At 45.5% G+C, this 25,111-nt stretch overlaps 1 protein-coding gene across 1 annotated transcript; it reads left to right on the top strand.

Moving 5' to 3' along the window:
- The first annotated feature begins 6,683 nt into the window (after positions 1–6,683).
- Positions 6,684–17,561, top strand: ZC3H12D (zinc finger CCCH-type containing 12D). Its single transcript, XM_009479787.2, has 5 exons — positions 6,684–7,066; positions 11,703–11,842; positions 12,877–13,111; positions 15,714–15,820; positions 16,543–17,561. The coding sequence occupies exons 1-5, from the start codon at positions 6,684–6,686 to the stop codon at positions 17,559–17,561; spliced, it is 1,884 nt and encodes a 627-aa protein (XP_009478062.1).
- The last annotated feature ends 7,550 nt before the right edge of the window (positions 17,562–25,111 follow it).

Genomic DNA, 25,111 nt, shown 5'->3' with positions numbered 1-25,111 from the left:
TAAGTATTTAAAATATTCCTGGCAATAGACCTGCGTTTGATTAAGCACTTGCTGTATCCTGACTGCCTTCTGGTTAGGAGCTAAAGAATTTTCACTGTGATACTATGGCCACCTACGCTTGTTTGATTTTCCCAGCAGGTGAACGTTTTCAGATGAGGAAGACGATAATACTGCTTTTCTCTGGTGCTGATGCAATAAATGACTGTTTCCTTTAGCAAAGCAAATAGCTCGCTGGGGTGTGTAGACAAAAACACCTGCGGTGTTCCACGCTACCAGTTTCAAGATAATTTTTTTCCATACAAAAGTCTAACACCATCGGGAAAGTGGTTTTGCACAGGGAGCCTCCTTGTGAGTCATGCTTGGTCCTCTCCGTAGCCTCCAGGAGCTGCCGTAACAAGGCTGTCTTGCTTTGAGGTTAGTAATGATTCTTTCTGGTGAAGGTCTAGTTGGTTCACAAACCAGTAAATCCGCAGTCTTCAGCTCAACATAGGAACAGCCATTAGCAGGCGGGGATCTTCCCTTCTGCAAACTTCTCCCGCTGCAGCTCTTTCCCTCTTGAACGTAACAATGCCATTGAGCAGCAATAAATCTTTGCTCTGGGAACACTCAGCGCGCTTGTCAGCGCAAGGGAGCACAGCAGAGAAAGGAAATGTCTGTGAAACCACAGCCTTGGGTACTCAAATGTTTATCTGTGCTGGTGAGCGAAAGGGTTTGAGACCGTCTGAAAAATTAAATACGATCCTTTATTTCGCATAGTCTTCTGTCTCTCAGCTAGCCATCACCTAGGTAAAGGCTCTTAATGGATTGCAGGAGGTGGGTAAGGGTCTTCCTGGCTGACTACGATTTGAATGATGTTGAAGTCTTTTGCTCATGGCTTTTTACAGTAGATGGGTTTAGTCATTTCATTACAGATGAAAGATGAGTGCAAAATTCTCTTATCTGATTTTTCTTCTCGTTTCTTTTTATAAGCTCTGGTTTGTTCTTATTTATGTAGTAAAAAAAAGGTTTTACTGAGAAGGAGGAGTTAAAACGATACTATGCAATGTTACATGCTTTGCTCTGTTGCCTTCCTGGATTATAACGCAGCAGCTTTCTCCTTCCTTTCCTATAGCACTGCTTAGCAGTGGTCTTGTGATGAGGTTATGTGGCATTCTGCAAGTTTAAATGGAGCAAAGAAGATCCTTCTTCTCCAGGGATGTGGAGTCAAAGGCTCTGGGTGTTCTGCTCTTATAGCTGTTCCGGGCGGCAGAAAACTAACATGCTGCTTTAGTTGTGACCTTAGGAACACTTTCCTATTTCTGCAGCCACCAACCTGCCCAGCCAGACCTGTGTGGATCAGAGGAAGCTTTGTGCCAGAGGCAGGATAGATGAGGCGGTGTGCTGCCCTTTCATCCCGTGGCTGCCAGGCACTGCTTTGCACGGGAGCCGGGCAGCCTGGGTCCCAAAGAGTCCCCGGGAGTCTGGGTGCAATACAAAGACATAACCATTGACTGGAACCAGCTGGGAGGCAGCGGAGGGGCTTGCTTACCAGCAACCAGTCTTGGGATTAAAGGGGATGCCGCTACCAAGGGTCTGGCCACCCTGCTTCTTCCACAAAGTATGCAAGTAGGGGGGGAACTTCTGGCTGGGGAAGGGTGGCCCTGCTCTGGTGTGTCACCTTGCAACAGTGGCAGAGGTGCTCTCCTGCCGCAGCGGGGTACCCCCACCCTCCCTGGCCTTCTGGGCAGGGGGCACCATGCCTGCAGAGCTGTCTGCAGCATCCAGAGTCCCAGAGGTTAACCCCACCTTGAGTTTCCAACCCTTCCTGCTGCTGAAAAGTGGATTTGGGGCACGTTTGTCTGCAGCAAGGTAAGGAACAAGCAGAGGAAAACCTCAGGTTTCTATTGGGAAGTGCCTGTCGGTTTTTCCTGTGGACAGGCTCTGTGTCTCTGAGGCGGTCTTTCAATCAAGGCACCGGTACGTTAGGGGTTTTGGGTTGCTTTTTGATATTTTACTGTAGTCTCCCAGAGCAGGTTCTCTCAGACGTGGAGGTGTTTGAATGAGGCTTTGCAATATCAGGTGCTAAGCAAAATGTTGATTTTTTTAAAATATTTTTTCCCTGTGTCCATGAAGGACAGAAATTTGCCAGACGCAAGGGGGGATGAGGCTGAATTAACTTGGTAAAGCATCCCTGGTGGAAAACTCTTCTCTTGCCCCAGAATTCATACGCCATTTTCCTACTGCCCAGTGTTGTGGATCCCTTCCAGAGTGGGCTTGACTAATCTTTGCCTGTGACTCAGAGCAGAGATGTGTAGGGAACCTCTTTTTTTGTTTGTTTTGTTTTTCCTTTTGAAAAATGAAATGAAAGTTTATCAACCTGTACAGTTAAATGAGAGCTTGGCCAGCCAAATGAGGAAGTAAAACCTTCCTATAGAATGAGCTCTAACCTGCTCACTGCACTTGTTTGCTCTCGGTTGACATCAGCCTTGCCATAAAGCCTCTAAATACGGGCTGACGACTTCCTTGTGAGCCCGGTACTGCTCTGAATCCAGCTTCTGGCTTGCGAACGGTGGGATGGTATTGCTGGGACCCAGAAATCGCAGCTGTCAGGTACGGTGCAGAGCAAGCAGGGCTTACCTGTGAGTACGGCTCGCTCTCCAGGGTATTTGCTTGTGTTGGTTTTGGCAAACATGGTAGGGAAGGTGAGGAAGAAACAGGCAAATCTTTTCTTAGTCATCAAGGCAACAAATGACTGGTCTTGTTATTAAGAGTTTACGTGCATCTCTAATCTGTGAAAGTAAAAATTCTTGTTTTTCTGAAAGCAGAGCAGCCCGTCTTCTTTCAGAGAAACAGCTCATGGAAGGGCTTGAGTGGGCTGGTAGGCTGAGGTGGTTTGTGGCGTGATTCTCAGGGACAGAGGAGGAAGAAGAGGCTGCCCAGACCTAAGGTGTGAGGGGGAAAATGAGCGTGGCAGGGAGCGGTTGCTGCGCTCCTGGTATTACTCAGCATGCACGTCTAGTTTAGAGAAGACCCAAACCTGCTCTGCCTTGACCAATGCCAGGTCCAGCTGGGGCCATGTCCCCTCTGCTCCTGCTTGGCCAGGACTGGCCTTTGGTGGGGGCTTTGAGGAGCCCCAGCTCCCTCTGAGTCAAGCTGGTCCTTATTGTGGTTCTGTGGCCTGAGGCCGCTGGAGGTGCTGCTTAAAAACACACCTGCGGGGCACCTGGTCCTGCTCTTGACTGTTCGCAAGTGGAGCAAACATCTGGAGGAAGGACTAGGCAAAATCCATGCTTCAGGAATGCTGAGGAATTATAATATAACCAATAGTTTTTTGGAAAGTTTTTACAAAAATTTCAAATTATTATTTTCTAGTTTTCCAAATCTGTTGAAAGATAAAAAAGACAGAAAACCTTGACGTGTCTCAATTTTTTGGTCAAATGTAATTTTTTTTTAATAGATGAAATGTTAAGATTAAAATAGAATTTTGGAAATGTCACTAAAGCTGATACCTCTGTGTGTGTGGGGGGGGGGCGGTATCCAAGAGGGGACACAACACTGCAGAGAGAGAGAGAGGTGCTTTTTAAGCTGGAACATAGGATGGGCACACAACTACCTGCGGCTAAATTGAGCCAGGAAATGAGAAGACTTTGGCTCTCAGTGGAGGGAAAACAAGAGCACCTTCCCAACAAGGTCTGCTGAAGTGAGGGGGGAAAGTGGCAGGAGGAAATCTAAGTAGTTTGCAAATGAAGGTCACAAGTTTATAAATTGGATTTCACAACCTGTTTGTCTGTGATAGCAAAAGCTGGACTCTGTGATGCACAATTTCTCCTCTTGTCGTATGTTTTGTGCTAGTTATAAGCACCCAACTGACCTCTTGGACTTGGGCACGCTACTGACTCTTTACTAATGTGTAAGCTAGTGATTTTATTATCCTTTAATTCTCTCTTTAGAAGGGTGACCTCAGTGTTGGCTGTGTCCAAGGCTTTTCTCTCAGGGTTTCAAACTTGATCTCTCTGTGGTGAAAACCCTGCAGTCACAACATTACATATTTTTAATATTTGGCCAAAATGCAGTTATCCAGTAGATAACTTTTCAGACCTCGTACATTGCTGATGATGGCTGATACTGCATCTTATCAACCCCAGGCAGTAACCCAGAGCTCAGCGTTTCCCATGCCTTGCCCCAGCTCACCAAGCTGAAGGGTGCACAGAAGGGCCAAGCCTTACAAAATGCTGCCTCTGCCTGCCAGGATGCAAAGGGTGCAGACACAGACCACAGACTCAGAGCTTCCCGGGATGGAGCTGGAAAAGTGATGCGGTGAGCAGCCTTCGCCCAGCACGTGCTCGCGTGTGCTGCTGCTGCTAGGGGCTGCGAGGTGCATGCCGCAAGATGGAGGTGGCCTCTGCATCCTCTGCAGCTGGAAAGCTGTCTGGTAAAATTCCGGATTCAATTGAACTTGCTTTCTGATGAAATCCAGGACAAACACACACACAACCAAATGCGATGCTAATGTGGAAAAATGGTCTGAGATAGATATATATATATATATATATATATAAAAGCATCAGAATAGATAGAAATACAGGTTTAAAAAATAGTAGTGATGGCTATTACAATATGTATTAAATATTTTCTTTTCAATCTGGGGACAGATAGCAACTAAAGGTTTTCATTTACAATAATTTATTAAAATAATCTAGACACCAAAAAAAATCAAGTAGTACATGTTAAGTGTTTGGAGGCACTGACCACACACCTGGAAGCGGCGTTTGCTACAGCGCTAGCCCAGCTGTGACAGCTTCAGCTATATTTGGGTACAAAGATACAACGGATTTCAGTTCAGGGAGTAGCTATTTCAAAGCTGAGAAATCATTTCAGTAATGAAAAAGCAGGCAAATTCTTTTTCATCTTCAGTCCATGAATTAAAAAAAAGGATTAGATGTAAAAACTCTTACACATGTGGATTGCACTGTGAGGAAAAACAGTCAAGCCCACTGGCTAAAATAAGCGATGCTTTGGTTTAGATGGAAAAATACACGATAACTGCTTTCCCCTTATGTATATGACATACTTAAGGTGTTTTTTATTTTACTGATGCTATTTGTCATTTTTAACAGAGTGCCAAATTTCTTCCAGAGAAGAATATCTGAAAGTTATAAGGCTACGTAGAAAAGTAAAGGTCAAAGTTGTATGAGTGGGGTTATTAACTAATTATCAGGCTTTCCTGCTGAACTAATCAGTTTTAAATTAACCGAACCCAATGTGGATTTCTTCCCCATAGCCTGGGGAGTCCGTAATGCCTTGGGGGAGGAGCTGCACTCACGCTCCTCTCCCATCTCCCTGTCTCCAGTCCCTCTGTGCCTTCCTCCAGATGGTTTTTGGCTTCTGAGCTCCTGGAGTGGCCCACTGCTGGGCAGGGAGCGGCCGGCGGGCCAGCAGCATGCAGGGCGGGCTGGGAAGGGAAGCCAGTGGGCGCAATGTGGTTGCGGCTCTGGGCTCGTCATGGAGGTAGTTGTTTGGTCAGGTAATTCTGCACCATTTGCTGGCCGCAATTAGTGAAGGGAAGAGGACTGCCTTTATGTCCTACATGTGGGTAGATGAACCAGTCACAGCTTCTATCCAGGTAACACCAATAATTGCAGAGACGTGATGAGACAAGCTTCAGTGCAAGCATGCCAACAGTGACCGAAGAAGATGTTTGGCTTGATGGATGAGTAGTCACTGTGTATGTCCTGCTCTTGTCACACGTGTTGGGCTGAAGCAGCTCTGGGTATGCACGTCTATGCTACCCATCGCCTTCATTTACTGGGTAGACCAGAAATGTAAATGGTGCAGTTCTGGAGAAGTTTGAAGTAGCTTTCTGCTACTTCTGCACACTCATTTCTGAATTACCAGTTTCTCTTGACAATAAATATAAGTGAAATTGAAACCACTTTTCAGATTGCCTGCTTCCAACCACTGCCCCGACAGCTTCCAAAAAACAAGCTGCTTCTCTGAACGTAAAAGCCCTCACTGAAATAGCAAATAACAGGAAAAGAGTAAGTCAGGCATCATCAGAACAGATGAGTGACAGAATTTCATAAGGTATGTCTGCGTATACACACACGGACACATACTAGAAAAGACAAAACTATAAAAAAAAGTTCAGCGTTCCCAGCTACTTTGCAAACGACATGTTTCCTTAAATCACTTGATGAAACTTGCTATACTTGTGAAGTTGCTATAGCATCTGAGCTCATCCAACAATATTCAACAGATTTTTATCTGTGGCTCACAAACCACACTGAGCAAATCGAAAATCCCCGGTTACACCGTGCTTTGTATCATTTCCTGTGAGATAAGTCTGAAGAACAAAATTACGCATACAGTGTGTCTGTGTACAGACAGGCTTGCATAGCTCATGAAGTAGGATGACACCTGTCTGACATAATGCCTGGAGAGTGACAAACATTGCACGGGACACCCCAGTGCTTTTATAAATAAGGGTAGACCAGAAAAATGCGTTAATGCTGGGAGAAGACTGGACAGTCTCTTCAGAGAGAAGACAGCTGATCAGATAGCCTCTTTGCTGTGCACTAGGCAACTAACTGAGACAACTGCATGTTCTTCCTTAACGCTTGAATTCTGTTGTTTCTCATCTTTCCCCCACCTAAAGCTGATGCCTCTTGGATGAAGACAGGAGCACTGGGTTTAAAGGAACATAAATGCCTGCTAAGATGGCACTGGCCAATTCACTTTCTAGCAAGCCGGTGCCACCACGCTCCAGAGAAGTTTCTACAGCAGGGGTGGAAGTGCACCAGAGCAAGCTGGATTTTTTCTGCAAGCTGGGCTATGGTAAGCAGGACATCTGCAAAGTGCTGGAGAACCTGGGCCAAGAGGCCCTGGAAGACGATGTGCTGAAAGAGCTGATTCGGATGGGGAGCAAACCTCAAGCTCTGGAGAGCCAGGCTCAGCCTTCCCTGCTAAAACTGGTTGCCCGTGGCTCACGTAGCGCTTCACCAAGGTCAAAGTGGCTTGGAGAAGATGAAGGTGATTCTTCTGATCATTTGAGACCCATTGTGATCGATGGCAGCAATGTTGCAATGAGGTAAGCTCTGTTTCGTAAAAGGCATCTCTCCTGCTCTGAAGCTTTTGAATTTTAAAGCTGATGGCTTGAAGTATGTTTCTTCTTCAGGTGAGAGGTGCATTGGTGTATTTGATGTATAATGTATGAACCACTGCTTATTCCTGTTCTTTGGCTGAGGCAAGGCTTCCTGGGACCTACTGTCTCTATGCCCATAAATATGCACGCCAAACGCAATCACTGGCTCGCTCTGCGTTTTGACCTTTCATAAGCCACCAGCTAGCTAACCACTACCATGTACGGCAGTATGATTCAGCAGCTCTCTCTCCCTTTTAGTTCACCACTGATATTTACGTGCCTTTTCAAATGGGTACCTAGGATTTCTAAATCTATATGCTGAGGTGTTGCCAGGAAAAACTGGTGACCAGACAGACAGAACAGCCCAACTAACCTAAGAAGGAGAGGGAAAATAAAGACAGGTGGCTGTGGTTCCTAACAACATCACAGTTGTACTGTTTTGACTTGCAAGTAAACCCCAACAATGTTCCCAGCTTGTATATTTTTCTTGGTTTTCGTTTTGGCTTCATTGTTATGGAAATATCAGGGAATTGATAGTTGACGTGTATTGAATAGTCTCATTTCCTCCGTAATTAATTCTGTTTCTGGGAAACATCATAGCAACCCATCCTGGCCAATTACATTTCCTAAGCAGTGCCCTGACACTGTGAAAGCACTCTAACTGGTGGGGAGCCTGGCACATCCACATGGATGGGAAGGCCAAAGACAGTCATGGCTTGGCCTCTGTTTACCTAAGCGATATGGACAGCCAGAGGCCCCAGCAGTCGAGAGTCCAGGGCGCACTGGCTATCCACCGGTTTTCCCTGTTAACTTCCCTTCCCGCTCAGCATGGCCAAGCCCAAGTCCTTGCAGGTTGGGACAAGGCGGAGGAGGGCTTCCTCCTTCAGTTAGCTTTGGTGTGAGGTGAGATGAGACCACATCCCCTCTGGTTAGAGGGGAAAGGGGCCAAGCACATCCAGAGCAACTAGAGACTACGCAAATTATGCCATCTTCTGGATGAAGGGAGAAATCCCATCCGAAAATGAAGGGTTCCTCGGTCAGGGCAGCTCATGAGTGAGAAATACACAATAGAGCAAAATTGTTTAGCCTTGGCTGGGCCATGAGCTCAGTAGCCAGGTGTTAGGATCTCCTGCCCCCATTTGCATTTTCACCCTAGACCCTCTTTAGGGTGTCCTTGCCTCTCTCCAAAAGAAATGAGCACCCATGCAGGCAGAGCAGCTGAGCTGAGCACCTACGCTTTCATTGTGTTAGGGGCAATACTACCCTTGACTGGCCATGCGCTTCATTCTCCCGGAACACCCTGGTCCTCACCAATTTACCAGGGCTTTTTTAGAGCAGGCAGAGGCGGACAAGGCAGAGAACAGCATTGTTTCCAAGATGGCAGAAAACGCACCATTGCCACTGAGCAGGAGGCCCAGAGTAGGTTGGTGGCTAATGAGACAGAGCATGTTTTGAGCTTGGACTACTCTGGGAAAGTACTGAGATGATCCCACTGTGCCAGCCCATGCACAGGAGTTTGCTAGACAGAGATTATTTAAAACAAATGTCATTACTGTTATGTGCAGCAAATGGCTTGAGCTAGCATGTCGTATTGCTTTCCTAGACCGCATGCTCACCTAAATGGGTTTTCAAGAAGCCACACGTAGTTCTGGCATGTAAAATTTAAATCTTTTTGTACAATAATTTCCAAACTGTGAGTCTGAGAGATGTCTGCCTGCTAGATTATTGAAGGCTGGTGTTCTGCTGTGAATTCCTCATCTTTTACTTAAAAGGAATTAGAGGAATGTGAAGTACTTTTGCATTTCAGAAAGGCAAAGGTTTTACAGATCTTCTCAGACATCCCCAAACTCTGTCTTGATAAAGACTGCTTGGATCATGGAGAAGACTATTGAGCTTGTCAGTTCAGTTCATACTGAACTGAAGCATCCTGGAAGGAGCTGCTTTCCTCTCCTGGATGCCTTTCCAAAGCAGTGTTGAATGGCATTTTCTTTGGCTAATGGGATGGGCTTGGTGAGTGCTTCCAGTATCCTCATTTTAATTTTTCTGGTTTGCTGCTGTCAGATGGAGAAGGGCTGTTTGCAAAAATAAGGGAAAAGGGATTTTAGGTTTCCTTGCTGGGAAAACTTCAGAGTCATCAACACCAAAACCCATGAAAGTGCAGGAGAAGCAGCAGTTTAGGGATGAAGCTGTCAAAAAGATGAAGCTTGGAGAGCCAGTTGCCTGTGTGGAGAAAAGCATCTTGAGCAATTGTATTTCTGTCTTAGGATTGGTGTTTCTGGAGCATTTCAGAGTCGGCGTTCAGGGCCCATTGCGGGCTGCAAGGTTTTGAAAAGGATGTGTATGCCTCAGGGTAATAAAGCGAGTGAGTTGGCAGTCTCCAATCATCAATCAGCCTATCCATAGAACCTGAATGGAAAATAACCTTGCCTTCAGCCAGTCTCACTAGTCAGGCGTCTCTCTTTGTTTTTCCGTTGTGTAATGAACAAGTTAGCCATCTGCCAGCTATCCATGGGAAGCTGGGAGGATGGTTTAGCAAGGCTAGTGGAAAAAAATAAATGGAGTTGTCTTAACATGAAAAGGGAACTGTCATAACCCTATTCACGGCACACTGAAGAGGCTATCTAGTCTAGCGCTTGCACGTACACCTAGTTTTTAAGCTGTGATAGGTACAGAGGCCAGGGAGAATGTAAAGTTTTAAAGCCCCTGCTCCGTTGCACAGCAGACATTGGTGTTCAGTTGTGTCGACACTGCAGCACGCCATGCGTGTACGTACTATTTTAGATACACATTCTCTAGGTTTGGCTGTAGCAGCCACTGGATTAAGTGATAATGCTGAGAAACAATTCCAGGTGCCTATTCTTGCTTGTTTTGCTTGTCCTTTTGGCCAAATCACTTGTGCTTGAGTGCTTTACCTTCTGCACTATGGGTATATCCAGAATTACTTTCCTAAAGCTGATGAGGTGTTATATACGAGTAGTCAGTGTTAAAGCAGGCTGTTGTCGAACTTTGTTTGAGTCGTGGCATTAAAGATGTACCTAGACTTCCTTTTAATGGCAGTTATCTGAAAAAGTCACCTGCACTTCCAATGTACCTGTCCAGGTGACTTTATACCTATCCTGGTTAGATCCTATCCTTTAAACCCAAACAAAACTGTAGCTCTAGAATGGAGATTAGATGTGTCAAGCACGTCAGACCATTTATTATTGGTGGGGGCTTTTTTTTAAGACTTCTTATTGCCTGGGTAGCTATTAATGAACAACTGGGTTTCTTCCTCCAAACTGCACTATTTTTCATTTGTGGTCACCATTTCAGCACTGACACTTTTATTAGGTGTCAGATGGAGCTTTGATTATGAGGCTGATGTAGGTGGAACCTAGACTTGAATTCCTGGGGGATGGTGAGGAGAGAGGCATTTAAGACTGTGGCATCATCCTTGACTGGTCCGTCACTGCAGGTGGGTGTAGTAACCAAGAGAGTAATTTACAAGTATGTAGTATGTTTTGCAGAGGTGAAAGCCTGAGTGGGGCTGTGGTCATATTATCCAGAAAGCTCAAAGTACAAGGATGATGTTTCTGTAGATATTGTGAGGGTGTTTATCTATTTTAGGACTTTGTGTAGAATTTATTTTTGTTTCCTCGTGCAGAGGTAGTTAACAAATTACCTTCCTTTGCACGTGCACCGCACTGTAATAAAATTTTAGATAAGAGAATGACAAGCAGTGAGAACTTTCAATAGGGAGGGAGAAACCTAGGAAGAATATTACCCCCAATTGGGTTTTTTGAGGTTGTTTTCTGTGTCTTGCTCTGAATATTGATAATTCTCCAGAGCTCGCCTTGACTGCCTCCTCTACAGTGCCTGTCCTGGGGCTTTCCTACCTCTCTGTGCAATGAAGACAAAATGGACCAACGAGGGCAAGATAAAGATGGGCCTGAGGTGCCTGTGGCCATCTCCACTGAGGTCTTGTCCCATTTTTGGTGTCCTGGGTTAGGTTCTCTGTATTTCACATCCTGCCTCTTACAGTTTTCCTTCCCCCATAGTTTGACTCCTGTTTCCAAAAGAGGTCAGCAGCAGAATGACCTGCGATCACACTTGCAGCTACTTCAGACATTAAAATCCCTAATGTCACTGTTACCACAGAAGAAAATTCCCACATTTTATTTCTCATAGGAGAGCCTCGTGGGTTTCTGCTTGTGCTGGAAGAAACTCTCACTCCTCAAGCCATTATCAGACAAGGCACGTGAAACGTCTGACACAGCCTAAGATCTTGCCAGTACTTTAGGACCCAAGTCCATACAGATACAGATGGAAGCAACAGGCTTGGGTAGCAGGCAGGTCATAGAAATGGGGGGTAGGATACCTCTCATTTTAAGGATCCAAACTGCTTCAGATAACAAGTTTCTGGTTGTGCTGGAGGACTTGTTTGGATCTGTCCAACCAGGACACCCTGCCAGGTTGCTTTCTTGGAAACTGGTGAATGACACAAAAGCTGTTTGTTTTGTCTTTTCATTACTGGCTCAGTTAAAGAGACCTCTAAGCTTCTTGAAATCTTTGCCTCACCATCCTCCTCTTTTTTTTTATATAGTCATGGAAACAAAGAGATATTCTCCTGCTGGGGCATCCAGCTGGCAGTGGATTGGTTTCGAGACAGGGGGCACACGTACATCAAGGTTTTTGTCCCACTCTGGAGAAAGGAGCCCCCTCGACAAGACAGTCCAATTGCAGGTAGGTCGCCATCCTGAGCATAATTTGGCAACCATTAGGTGCAGTTTGGAGGCAGGGGGTGCGAAGAGTCCAGTTCGGTTTTGCCCTGTAAAGACAAGCAGAGTGCAGGTTGTGTATTAGGTTTCTAGCACTTAAATTAGTCATTAATTTATTGCCACACGCTCCTGGCTGGCAGCTGAAATGGCACACAAGGCTTTGTTACACTGCTTTGAGCCTTCTGCTTTAGAAGCACAAGTTGCTGCCAGCTGACTTAAAGAAAGAGTGAGTTTGTCAGCTCGCAATGTGTCTGCAGAGCTTTTAAGGCCATCCAGGAGACGACGACATCGTTTCACACATTATCCAAAGGCGGCAGGATCCAAAGCGTTCACTGCTGCTTGACTATTATCCGTTAGCCTATTACCCCAATACAGGAGCTACATGGGTTCCTCTTCCAGGAGAAGGAAACGCACCATCTGAAGTCTGCGGAGGGTGACAATATTTAGTTTGTATGGAAATAGATCTGCCACATTTGTGCCAGCAGCTCGGCATCTGCAGCTGCAGATGAGGCGGCTGGGGATCCGCCTTTCTGTGTAGCAGGAATGACAAGAAGCCAGAGCGTCCTCAACGGCAGCAAAAGAAGTTTGTTTGTTTGTTTGTTTGTTTTATCAGGCACATTTTCTCTCCCAGTAACACTCATACCAGGGCTGGTTATGAGCCCTCTAGCATCTAGTGGGGTAAAAAGGGAACTACAGGGGTTCAGCATGTCTCTGGTGTAGAATTCAAGCCATCCTTCTCTGGATAGGACTGAAAAATTAAAAAAGGTATCTCAAATTTTAAGATTAGATGCTTTTGTAAAAGACCTATTTTTCAAGTTGCCAAATAACCACCAGATATCAGTGCATCTGAAAATCACACTGCTTTAAGTTGCTCAAAGTGCTGGAACATCTTTAGATTCCTGTAGGTTTCTAGCCCATGATTGAGACCTGGTCATTATTAATTGATTATTTTTTTTATTTTTATTTTTTCCCTTCTATTTCTGCCAACCACCCCACCAGATCAGCACATTCTTGAAGACCTTGAAAAGCAATCGATCCTTGTGTACACCCCATCCCGGAAGGTGAAAGGCAAGAGGGTAGTTTGCTACGATGATCGCTATATAGTGAAAGTTGCTTATGAGAAAGATGGAGTCATTGTTTCCAATGACCATTACCGGGATCTCCAGAATGAAAACCCTGAGTGGAAATGGTTTATTGAGCAACGACTACTCATGTACTCTTTTGTCAATAACAGGTAAGAGACAGCTGTTGTTAAGAAATCTTTAATGGAAACATTATGGGCCAAGTGTTGCGAATGTGATTTTTTACATGGCTTTGGTTTAGCAGCAATTTAGAATTTATTAGTATTTTTGAGATAGATCACAGAATTAGGTTGTATAATTCTTAATAGCACTTAAGCATCAGCCAAATTAACAGAGCGATTCAATGGAATTTGTTCCAATCAAAACAGTGACTTATTTAAAGATTCGAGAATGACAAGGGTCACCCGAAACTTACAGCAGGGCTGCACACACAGCTGGGGTTTAAATCAAATCACACACATGCAGACAGGCAGACCGACAAACAGCTCTAAATCAAATCGCACAGACAGACAGACAAACAGTTCTGAACGAAATTGCACACACACACAGAGGTTAACCTGTGATTAAAATTTCCCTTTTCATGAGTTGCATGAATTACTTACTTTTATGTGCCGGCATTCATCAATGGACGGTCGGTGAACCTCGCGAAATCAGGCCTTTGAGTCCTCGCAAAATCATCGATGGGTGATCCTTCAATCCTCGCGAAATCTGCCCCGAGAGGCGTCCCAGCGCAGGGGAGACACTGGGTCACACAGCCCGCTGCGGTCCCGGAGAGCTCAAAAGGTCTCCCTTTTGGATCGCTGTTCATAGGATCTCGAGATGATTGGCTTTGGGCAGTGTTTTACGTTCTGGCCACAATCAGTGCTGAGTTATTCTGATACACAATTCAGGCAGCAGGTGGCCCAGGTGTGGCCAGAGAGTGCCTGACGCCCAAGTCACTGCGCTTATGACCAAGATAACAGCTTATGACCAAGATAACAGGGCTTATCCTGGGATCTCAGAGTGGCCCGGGGGGCTGCACCACCACACCCAGTCAGCTCCAATATTAATGCACCTCCCACCAGTAGCAGAGTATGCAAGCCTTTTTCTGAAGGGAATTCTGCAGCTTTTCTTATCTCATTTCTTAAGTTCCTGCTCCCTCAGCTTTGGTCTTAAAACCCCCAGTCACTCTTCAATGAACTTCTCTATTTCAAAGGCAACATTAGTGAGCAGCTTTGCTTCTTCCCAATCTGAAGTGGGATGTTAACCCAAGGCCTGGTATCTTTTCATTTCTCTTTCATAGCAGGATGACAGAATTAAATCAGTGAGAGGAGACTGGCTATCTGGCCATATTTTTAATTTCCCTACAAGGCAGAACAGCCCTTTTTCCTATGCTTTTCTAATAATAACTTTCTAGAAGAGAGTGATGACAAGCTGGTCTCTGCCCCCTTAGCCATCCCCATTGGGGAAGCTTTTCATTAAAGCACTTGCGCCGTGCTTGCAAGGCCGAGCTGTATGTTCCTCAGTCTGTACGTACTAACCTTGTCCGAGTTTCCTACTAGCAGAGGTGTTCGTCAGCGGTCAGTTTGGCTGGGGAAATGCACATGCAGGCATCCAGTGTGCACGGACAAGTGCGAGCGGAGACGCTGCCTCACACAGTGGCACTCTCCATGGGTCAGGATGGAGACCAGGCTCTCCCACCTCCAAAACTGGATGGGAGTGCTTGGCACGGGGCTTCAGTTTTCCTCTTACATTGTTGGCAGAAATGCAGTCGCTGAACATCAGCATACAGTATTTCTCGAAGCTCCAGTCCATTATCTCCAACTACCACCAGGCTTCTTCCCTAGTTACTAATGGGTTACAATTTATATGATATTTTCCTTCCTATTTCGTATGGATTGCCAGATCTTTTCAGAACCTTTCCCCTCAGAAAGTCTAGCTGCTACTCTGAAGCTCATTTGAACAATTTTAGCGGGAACTTCTTGCACAGCTTTGGAAACCTCTCAAAAACCACAGCCTGAAGTTGGAGGTTTCAGTCCCATTATGCAGATGAACAAATTCCCGGTGGTGCACAGGCGGGTGCAGATGAACAAATTCCCTTCCCCTCCCACCCGCGACTCCCTTCGTCGGACAGAGTTGTTCTGCGGGTGGGTGCGGTGCAGATTCATTTGCAAACAAGTCCAGAGATGCTAATTAGTTTTCTTCCTGCAGCATCACATCCAGGTAGGTACTGGCACAGAATAATAAACAGTATCATCTGAGCATTTTTGCAGGCCTTGTAGAGGGAAGCCTTTACTGAATCCTTGAAAAAGGCTGGGATTATCACACCACACGCATGATCGGCTGTAGCTCTGAATTAACCGCTGGATTTTTAAACCTCATTCTCCTACAAGTATTTAGTAAGAGAAACGTGAGTTTGCTGCAGAAGGGAGCTGCCGCTGAGGCTCGCAGTGCTGGGAGCACAGAAGAGTTTGCTGCTGCTGCTTCAGAGAAAAAGGAAGCGATGCTGTAACGGCAGGGGCTGCTGGCCGGCCAGAGCTGCGCCAAGCCGCCGTGTATTCCCAGTTGTTTTAAGTTATTAGGAAAAACCAGCTACGTGAAGCTGAAGTATTGGCTTAGCAGGCAGGAAGGCACCGTATCTAGTAGCGCAGGCTGACTCCTGAAGGCCAGGCTACAAAAGGATCACAAGGATTTTCTGCCCGCAAGCTGTGATGACACTTTAGCTCCAAGAGCTCGAGGTAGTTTTGTTACCCCTGTGACTTTTTCCTTTTTCAGGTTTATGCCTCCTGATGATCCATTAGGCCGGCATGGACCCACTCTTAATAACTTCCTCAGCAAACAGCCAGTGCTTCCTGAAACAAAATGGCAGCTTTGCCCCTATGGTGGGTTTCTCTCCGTGCTGTGAACTGCCACCCCAATTCCTCCTGCCCCTTACTTCCTAGTGGTGCTTTCCTTCAGCTAAGAGCGAGCGCCGTTGCCATGTGCTTGCGTGGTACTTGGCGCTTTGTGCGGTAGAGTTTTTGGCCAGGGTGACGCTTTTTCCCCCTCCTGCTTAAGTGGCTCCAGCCTCAGTAAAGGCAGCAGCTGTTTCTGGCTCCTCCATCCTCACCCGCATGCAGCACCCAAACCGGGCACCGTGGCCATGCTGACCCCCCCCAGCCTGCACACACTTTTCACATTGCAGGGTGGACTTTGATTACAGCACTCAGGAAAGGCCATCCAAATGCTTCCCCCCACCCTGGCCCCGAACAGCTTTCCAGTAATGCGGAAGTTTCTCAGAGGTAAATCTCTACACCATTTTTAAAGCAACCCTGTGTAGCAGCAGGTCTCCCAGGCCACTGAGTGCAGCAACCGGAACATAAATTAATTTCAGACAGTTCCAAAATAGCAGAAACTTCCTTTCCCTGCTGCTTCACCCTGCTATTTAGGTCAGCAATATTTAAATCTGGGGTCAAAAGTACTGAATTGGAAAACGGCACTTCCCCTCTTCGCTGTTTGTTCTCACCGCACCCATGCAAATGCATAGTGCTGGGGAGAAGTGATGACTACATTAATCGACATGGCTGCTAGCGACAACCTCTTGTTTGATTTTTGATTCTTTCAGGTAAAAAATGCACCTATGGCAATAAATGCAAATTTTACCACCCAGAGAGACCACATCAAGCTCAGGTCTCGGTCGCTGATGAGCTCAGGGCCAAAATAAAGGTCCCGTTAAGCCTGGGGAAAGAGGAGGAACAACGTAACCACTCACCATACAGGACCAGAGGAGAGCCTGCTCCGCCCGATGCCTGCACAGAAATGCTGCAAGAAGCCAGCGGCTCCGCAGGGCCTTCCTGCTACCCAGGGTGGTCCCAGGGGAGCTGCCGTGAGCAGCTGTCCGGCACCTGGGCCGGCAGCCCCGGCGCTGACCTGGGGCTGGACAAGCGGTTGCTACAGGCGGAGCTGCTGCGAGACCAGCCGCTCCTGGAGAAGCTGTCAGCCCTGTCCATCACCGATGACACCTATGGTTACAATCGGTCCGTGCATACCTCTCAGGACAGAGATGTGACGGACAGCCCTCATCGCTGCGGTGACCTCAGGCACAACCCGTACTCGCTTCATCGCGCCCATGGCTTGGACCGCACCTGCCTACCGGGATGCCCTTTCCAGCAGACGGTGCAGCCTGCGCGGGGTGGGGTGCGCCCAGACCCCGGCTGGCCTCAGGAGTGCTGCGGCATGCACGGGATGGGTCAGAGGAGCCGCTACGTCCTTGATGGTGCTCAGCACTGTGTTTTGCCTCAGTCCTCAGCTCTTCCCCCCGGCCCCCTTCACTTGTACAGCGAGCGTCAGCTGCAGCAGCAGCAGCACTGTTTCCCCAGCCGTCCCCCACGGCAGCCCTTTCTGTTAGACGCCAGCAATAGGCTGGGCTTCTTCCAGAAAGCTCATGCTTACCCTGATGCCTCTTATAGTGACTACTGGCCCACTCCAGCTGCAAGGCCACCTTCTGCCCAGCAAGCAAACATATACAGGGAGCTGTGCTCCCTTTTCCCTTACAGCGAGGTGAACCACATCATGGCTTTGTACCCTGATATCAAGGATAGTGCTAGTTTGACTTTACTGATTCAAAGACACAGAAACTTGTGAAGCCTCCAGATCAAATCTTTCCCAACAAGCCCCAGGGCACAAAGCTGAGGCCTAATGAACTGTTATTAAAGGGCTTTATGGCAAGGGTTATAGCTGTTCCAGGAGCACAAGTCTAAGCATCAACCAGCTAAGTCGCATGGGGCGTCAGGTCAAGGCAAAGGCTGCTGCTCACTGCAGAGGGATCATTCATCTCCCATGGAAGTGAATGGGAGGGCTCAAGGTAACCAGGCTGTCAGCATTTGAATCTCACTGATGACAGATAGATGTGGCACTTCGGGACATGGTTTAGTCTAGCCTACCCTTGATTGGTTTAGAGTGGACTTGGTAGTGTAGGTTAATGGTTGGACTGGATGATCTTAAAGGTCTTTTCCAACCTAAACAATTCTATGATTCTATGACTGATTTCAGGATGGCATAGATCTTCATTAATGCCTTGAAACACTAGACCTGTTTTTAAAGTCCTAACTTACTGTTCAACTACTGTAAAAGATCCATGCTCCGTGGGTCCCAGTAACAGGGTCTCCATAGACCCCCTGTGACTACTTGCTCAGTTAGCACATAAAAGTAATTTGCCCTATTCGCCTGACCTGTGCTCTCTGCTAGAAGGCATCTTCAGGTCCATATTATTGCCTTCTAGCTTTCAAAGACACACCTTGTGTTTATAAACCAATGCTGTGAACCCACAGAATCACTAGCAGAGGTGGTGGAGATACTCCAGAGCACTTGAAGGTAGCTGCAGGTACATTTCTCAGGGATCACACACAATATAAGTAAAATCAGGGAAGTCATCTACAATATAAGTCCTGATGTGGCCTGAGGGACTGGGGTTGTTTCTTCATTTTTGAATTAACACAGATGATAGATACCAAGGCAGGGGGGAGCTTTAAAGTGTCTCTGTTGTATCAAAGAAGAAAACTGTTGTTGACTTAGCCCTTAATTACCAAATGTTTTCCCATATGGCTGATTTATGATTACAGATATCTAAACTGTGTTCTGTTGGGACATGTTTGATTTTCAGTAAGCTGTAAAGCTGCTAATCTCTGCATTATTCCACTGAATTCTTCAGGTTGTAATTCAAATATTACGATTGATCCTGAAAGTTTTTGGCATTATACCAAAGTTTAAGTATGTCAATATGACATGTTTTAAAAGTGCTTTAACACATTATAAAATGGTCATCTAGAACACTTTACGCTCTGAATAATGTCATCTTTTTTCTTTTTTGTTTGCTTTTATTTTTTTTTTTCCCCCATTCCTCTTAGCACTGGTGCTTTATCAAGTCCAACATTCAGGTGGGATTTACAAACTCTCTGACCCTGCAGTATCTCTGTTTCGTTCTTCTCTGAAGGGCAATTGGTGATGTTGGTTCCAGGCAGGAATTAAACATGGCCCTCACTGACAACTCTGAATTCTCTTGCTTTCAAAAAGATGACTAAGGAGTAGTAATTTACCTTTAGCGACATTATCACATGATGCATTTTTGAAAGTGGTAGTAGTTTGACCTGTTTCCCTCTGGAAACTGCCAGCAGCTTTTTTTTGGTGGTAGTCTTTAAAGAATCTTCAGGAAGTAAGTACACTGTATTAGTTCAATTTCTTATGGCCATATGGTTGGCTCCAAGAAATTGTAATTTGGAGTTTGGAGGTACAATTTATCTTCAGAGAACATGATAGTTTTTCCATATGTCATGAATTTTCTACTAATTATAGTCATAATATATATATATAACTGGATCACCAGTATGGCTTATAAATTTATCCACTGCATATTGCATAAAGATTAGAACTGACGTTAAAACAAAACTATGGAATAAAAGCCCTGTGAAATGCTTTGAAAACTACTTGAGCTCTACAGCCATTGTTAGTTGCGCTGGAATATGCCACTCGCCACACTTAACACATTGAAGCGCCATAAGGCATTTAATGGCTTGCCTAACAACCTGTACCAGAGCTTTCCCAGCTACTGCTGTACACATATATATTGCTGTATGCATATATACACTCGCAGAGAAAGTGTGATGAGGAGGGGAAAAATACCTTCTACATTCTGAAACAGAACAAGTCCCAAATTACAGCATTCAGAAAATATACATACAGCAATGGAGCAGGATATAACCATACATGTCCACATTTGGTTTTATGTCTGGAATGTATGTTACATATTTCAATACAGAAAGCATTTAAAATCTACAGGAAAACAGGCATGCTGCCTTTATATAGTGCCCTCGGCTTGCTGGAGACGTGCATAAAGCTTTTCTCCTTTTCCTTTGAGGATACACAGGAATTTGGTGGTTGTTTAAAACCCTCTCTTGATGTTTAATAACTTATTTTTCTTTCATTTCTGTCTTCTTTACTGGGGAATCTTTCAGGAAAATGCACAGAATGTGCATTCTGCTGAGAAAGTGTCTAAGAAAATAAATCAGTCTTTGGCATGAAACAGAACTTGATTTCTCTTGGCTCTTCTGCTCACCAGAGGGTTTTTTCTCATGGAGCTTTTGTTCGAAGGGCAGCTCAGCAGCAGCACTGTGTCACTGCCTGCTTGAGAGGAGCTCTGCTGCTGGCCAAGAGCCCACGGAAAGCACAGGCTGTTTCGTTATTTCACCACAGCACAAGCACTTGGGACCCAGGATGCTCCGCTGCAGAGCCTTTTGCACTTTCCAAGGCAGGAGGATTTCTTTCTGGTTTTGTCAGCTCCTGAGGTGAGGGAAGGGGCTGCTAACAGAAAGGAGCAGGCAACTTCTGTGCAGGCAGGGTAGGAGGCTGTTGCTATTTGGTATCTCTGCAGAGATGCATTCAAGTCCAGCTCTTGCTGCCAAGTTGAAAACGAATCCATAAATCCCAACAGGCTCGGAAAGCCCTTGATGTTCTTTGCTTTTTGCTTGTCAAGATTTTTAGAAGAGGACTGAAGCAGTGGGAGCAACCCTCCAGGAGAAGGGCTGCTTTCCTAAGGGAGATTTAGAGAGTTGCCAAATTCATTTTCAGATTAAAAAATAAAAAATTTAAAAAAACAGAAGTCATAAAAGAGACCCCTCTTCCCTTCTCTACTCTCACCCTTTCCCGAAAAGTTAGGAAGCCATAGATACCCTCCTTTGAGAGGGGCTACAGAAACTAGATACAAATATTTCACTGAAAATTCTTGGGTGGAAGTCATCCCTGCAACAGCTTCTCAGTATAAAAAGCAGGAAAGAGGGTGGTCCTCTGCACCCGATGCAGTCCTGGGCAGCTCACAGGACCTTCCTCCCACCTCTCCTTAAATTTCTCCCTCACAGAACATTGATGACAAGTCTACTAATTTTGTGAGCTTAGATACCATAAAAGTTAATGCCATAAGATGGTCTATGAAGTAGATAATAATCTTGCTCTGTATCAAACACTTGGTTTTGCCTATTATTCTGAGAAGTTTTGCTAATATTTTAACTCACTTCCCGTAAGAGCTGGCACAATTTATATGCAAACATTTGAACTAATCACAAACAAGTAAATAGAACAAGGCAAGTTTCACAGCTTCTCTCCTTCTTAAAAGTGTTGGATTGCTAGGGAAGAGCAAGCAAGCCCTGGACTTCACCAAGCGTGACAGACCACATCTGCAAGTCAAAGAAACCTTTTGGTGAAAGCCTTTATCAGACTCCTACGTTGGACACAGGTAGTTTACATACATTTCTCTAAGATAACAATTCAGATGTCATCTTTCACCTTTTGCATGGACTTTCCCCAAGCCAGGAGTCAGAACATCTCAGTTTTACTCCTGGAGCTGTAACTCATTCACTCTGCCGCCGTAAGCCCTTTGCTTCTCTCCCTCAGGGTACGTCTCCTCTGCATTCACTCACATACATACAAGACCACTGTAGAATTTACCTCCTACGTGCTGGTGGGACTGGGATGCTTTGAACTCTTGAGAAGAACAGTTTAATATTACAGCACCACTTGTCATCAGCATTATTAAGAAAGCGCTATGACTTGTAATCGATAGCGAAGGGATTTTTATAGCATTTTAGCCACGTCCCTTTTCCGCCCTGAGTTGGGCTCACTGCCTTGGAGTCTTGCAGCAGGCTCGGAGGAACTCTTTAGTGAGTTGTACTGATGTGCTGTCTTGGCAATGCAATCAAAACGGACATACAAATGGAGCAAAGCTGTGAACACAGCAATTGTGGGGACAGCAGACGCAAGGTGACAAGCCAGAAAGTTAGGACAACGCATGCAGGGCTGGCAGGCCTTTAAATGCAGCAAGGAAATTAGACGATGTGCCTCTGCCAATGAATGGTGGCATCAGAATTGCTCATCATAACCGCACCGCCAACATCTCCTCTTTGGCTTTCCCCTGTGTCACAGTTTCCTCATCTTCCCTAGTTTTTCCACAGTTTTTTTCCTCCTGTTCTTGCTGGGTTCAGAATTTCCATCTCACCCTTTACAGAGTGGGTCACAACTTACAAAACTCTTCCCTGCCCCAACCCCGCTCCTTCCACCTCCACAGAAACCACATGCCCCTGCCCACTGCTGCCCCAAACTCTTGTTTTGCGGTCCCTTCTCTTCCCTGCTCCCTCCCCGCCCCGGGCGCTCACCTCCTCCCTTGCTGTGCCCAGTACTCCTCCTGCTCTAAGCCCAGAGAGCATCCCATCTCTCCCTTCACCCCCACCCTCCAGCTGAAGGGTTTTTTGGGGGTTGGGTTTTTTTTTTTTAATTTTATTTTTTTTCCCCCTTCTTTTATTTTTCTTTTTCCTCTTTTTTTTAAAATATTGTTTGGTGTTTGTTGTCGTTGTTGTTAAAAGCTTGATGCAGATACCTTTAGCCTGGCAGAGACCTGATATGCCCAAGGCTGTTTTCCTATCCCACCTTAAAGCAGTTTTCCTAGCAAAAGTTTTTTGGGTAAGGAAACAGAGGCAAAGTTACATTCACACGTGCTTGTGCTGACTTCGTACAGCTTTCTCTTCTCTGAGGATCAAATGGGATGCTAACAGAAACTCAGCCACCATATGCTCTTAACTACCTGAAATCCCCCTGTAAAAGCAACATTTATCTTCCACCTACCACCACCAAAATAGTACATTTGTGGGAGTTACTAACACTACTGCTTTCATAGAGAGGACAAATGGGCGTTAGGACACTGAATGGCAGAATAGAACCATAAACAAAACATGGATGGCATAAAACCAGTCAATCTAGATAAATAGAAATAAATTTTTCTCATAGAAAGCCAAAGGGGTATTAAATAAGATTAAAGAAACGTAGAGCTGGTAGAAGCAAGATTGTGTGTTATGTAAGGTACAATAAACCTCTGAAAGGTACGGCTGTGCACGGTAAGAATCAAAAGGGTGGCTGCCACCCATCCGCAGACTTCTAACAGTGAGCAAAGGGTTCAGCTCTCTCCTGCGATCGTCAGCTTGCTGAATTCAGTATCTGTACTGCAGGGACTCCAAACAACTGAGGAAACTGCTAAATAAGAAGTGGTATCACCTATAGCAACGGAATGAACTACAGCATTGAACATGAGAACAAGACAAAGATACCATCACTGTCTGGCAGTTTGATTTCCAGATTAGACCTAGTTTTACTGGATTTACGTTACTAGGAGTAATGTTTTCTCATTGTCAGCAGAAGAGCTGCAGATAGACGAGAACAGCCTAACAGGAGTAAAGAGCAACCAACACTTGCTAAGTAGGGGGTAGCAGGAGAAGTGCAGAGGAACGTGATGTCTTTTACCACTTGAAGTGGTAAATGGCAAAATGCCCTTCATAAATAAAACCACATTTTGCAGCTCCAGGGAAACCAAAGACGTAAATGCCCCGATAGCCTGGCAAAAGCTGCAGCCCAGCCAATCGCTGCTCCAAAAGCAGTGCTAAAGAAATTTTAGCTGGGAAGCAAACTTGGCTATGATTTGTTATTGCCAAAAAATACACAGCCATTGGCAGACAATTATAAATGTTACTCAAAACTATCATCGGAATGAGAAATACCGAGTTCTCCCCACAGGAGGTCCTGTTAGGAAGAGTCTGAATGGAATACAGAAGCTTGTAAAAATGTTATTTCCAGCAGGGAAACATTCTCAGAGAAGAACTTCAACATCTGAATATCCTTTTGCTCATAATGTAATATATGACACATGGTGGATTTGGAGCCCTGGCTTCATTTAAAGAAGCAGATGGAAGATCTTTAAACCTTTAGAGCATCTTTCTTAAGTTACATAGGTCATATTTAAGCCTTGCAGAGGAGCGGGGCGGGGGTGGGGTGGGTGGGTGGAAGTGAGTATCATTTTAAGCTGAAGTCAAAATAACATAATATTATGGAAAAAAGGGACAGAGAATCCAAGTTTAGATGAGCAGAAAAGTAGAAAAAATTAATATCCAGTGGTTACTTCTGTTCACCTCTCATGATATTGCTTATATAACCAGGGATGGTATTTGGGAGACACTGCTTTAGGTCAGTCTCTGCACTTTGCTCTTTGATGTTTTAATCTTTGTATTTGTCCAAGGGAGCTTAAGTAGAGTTGTTGAAAGCAAAAGTATAAACAGCCAGGTGGAACACCTCTAGGAAACACCTAGCAATTGCCATTTGTAAGACATACACCAATAATGTATTTTTAAGAAACAGGGTGGCGAAGTCCACCACAAGGTGTCAATGTGGTAGCACCAGAAACAGGATTTGCTGCTCCAGGGCTGACTTTCACAAGCCAGTCCCATGCACTCACATAAATCCCATCAGCAGGGCTTGCGTTCACTTCATCCCTATGTGGAACAGAACGGACACAACATGGTAGCAGGCTTCGGAGGGCTGCGTGGCAGAGTTTGGGCTCTGCTCGGCTTCTCCTGAGCCTCCTAGCCAGGGAGGCTCCCGTAGGTTGAAAGAAATCTGTGCACCCCCAGACAAGGCTCGATCACACCAGCTGAACTGATTCTGCTGCCTTCTGCTAGCTGCTGCTCATGCATGGAGCTGAAACACACTGCATTAAGCATTTTATGCTGCGTCTTAACTTTAGCAAGTGTTTTGTGTTTAAATGGCCCTAAAAGCGTGCAAGGCAGCTCAGAGGGTCATAAAAGCTGCTGCATGGCGGTCAGACCATGGAGCAGGGAGAGCCAAATGTGGGGTCACTTGAATAACGGGTGTCAGAAAGGGCACATTTTACAAAATCCACCCTTTATTCCATCATTATATTCTCCCTTCACCTGTGGTTCAAGCTACAGCTGCCCTGACATCAGCGGCTCAAGATTTATCTTGGCTGGGGCCCAGGCGCTGCTGCCAGGCTTCCCTTTCAGGGCAGCAGCCCTGGGAAAGTCACTTGGGGTTAAGTTTAGAGTTCCAGGTTGGCACATTCTTAATGCAAGCCAAAAATAAGTGTGAATGGGGATCAATTTTATGAATTTGCTGAGCTGCCAATTATATTTTAAAGCTGAAATCTGAAACTAGGTTGCCAATTGGATAAGTATCACAGCCAACCCTTAGACAGAAATTAATTGGAAAAACACTTTCTCTTCAAGTCCAGAGAGCATTACCTTACAAATGTTATCTCTAAAGTCTTTCCAGGTGTACTTTGGACATTACTGGTTAATCTGAACACAGAG

This window comes from Pelecanus crispus, chromosome 3, assembly GCF_030463565.1.
Source record: "Pelecanus crispus isolate bPelCri1 chromosome 3, bPelCri1.pri, whole genome shotgun sequence".
Lineage (NCBI taxonomy): Eukaryota > Metazoa > Chordata > Aves > Pelecaniformes > Pelecanidae > Pelecanus > Pelecanus crispus.
Note: the sequence above shows the minus strand (reverse complement) of the source record. Positions and strands in the feature narration are given on the sequence as shown.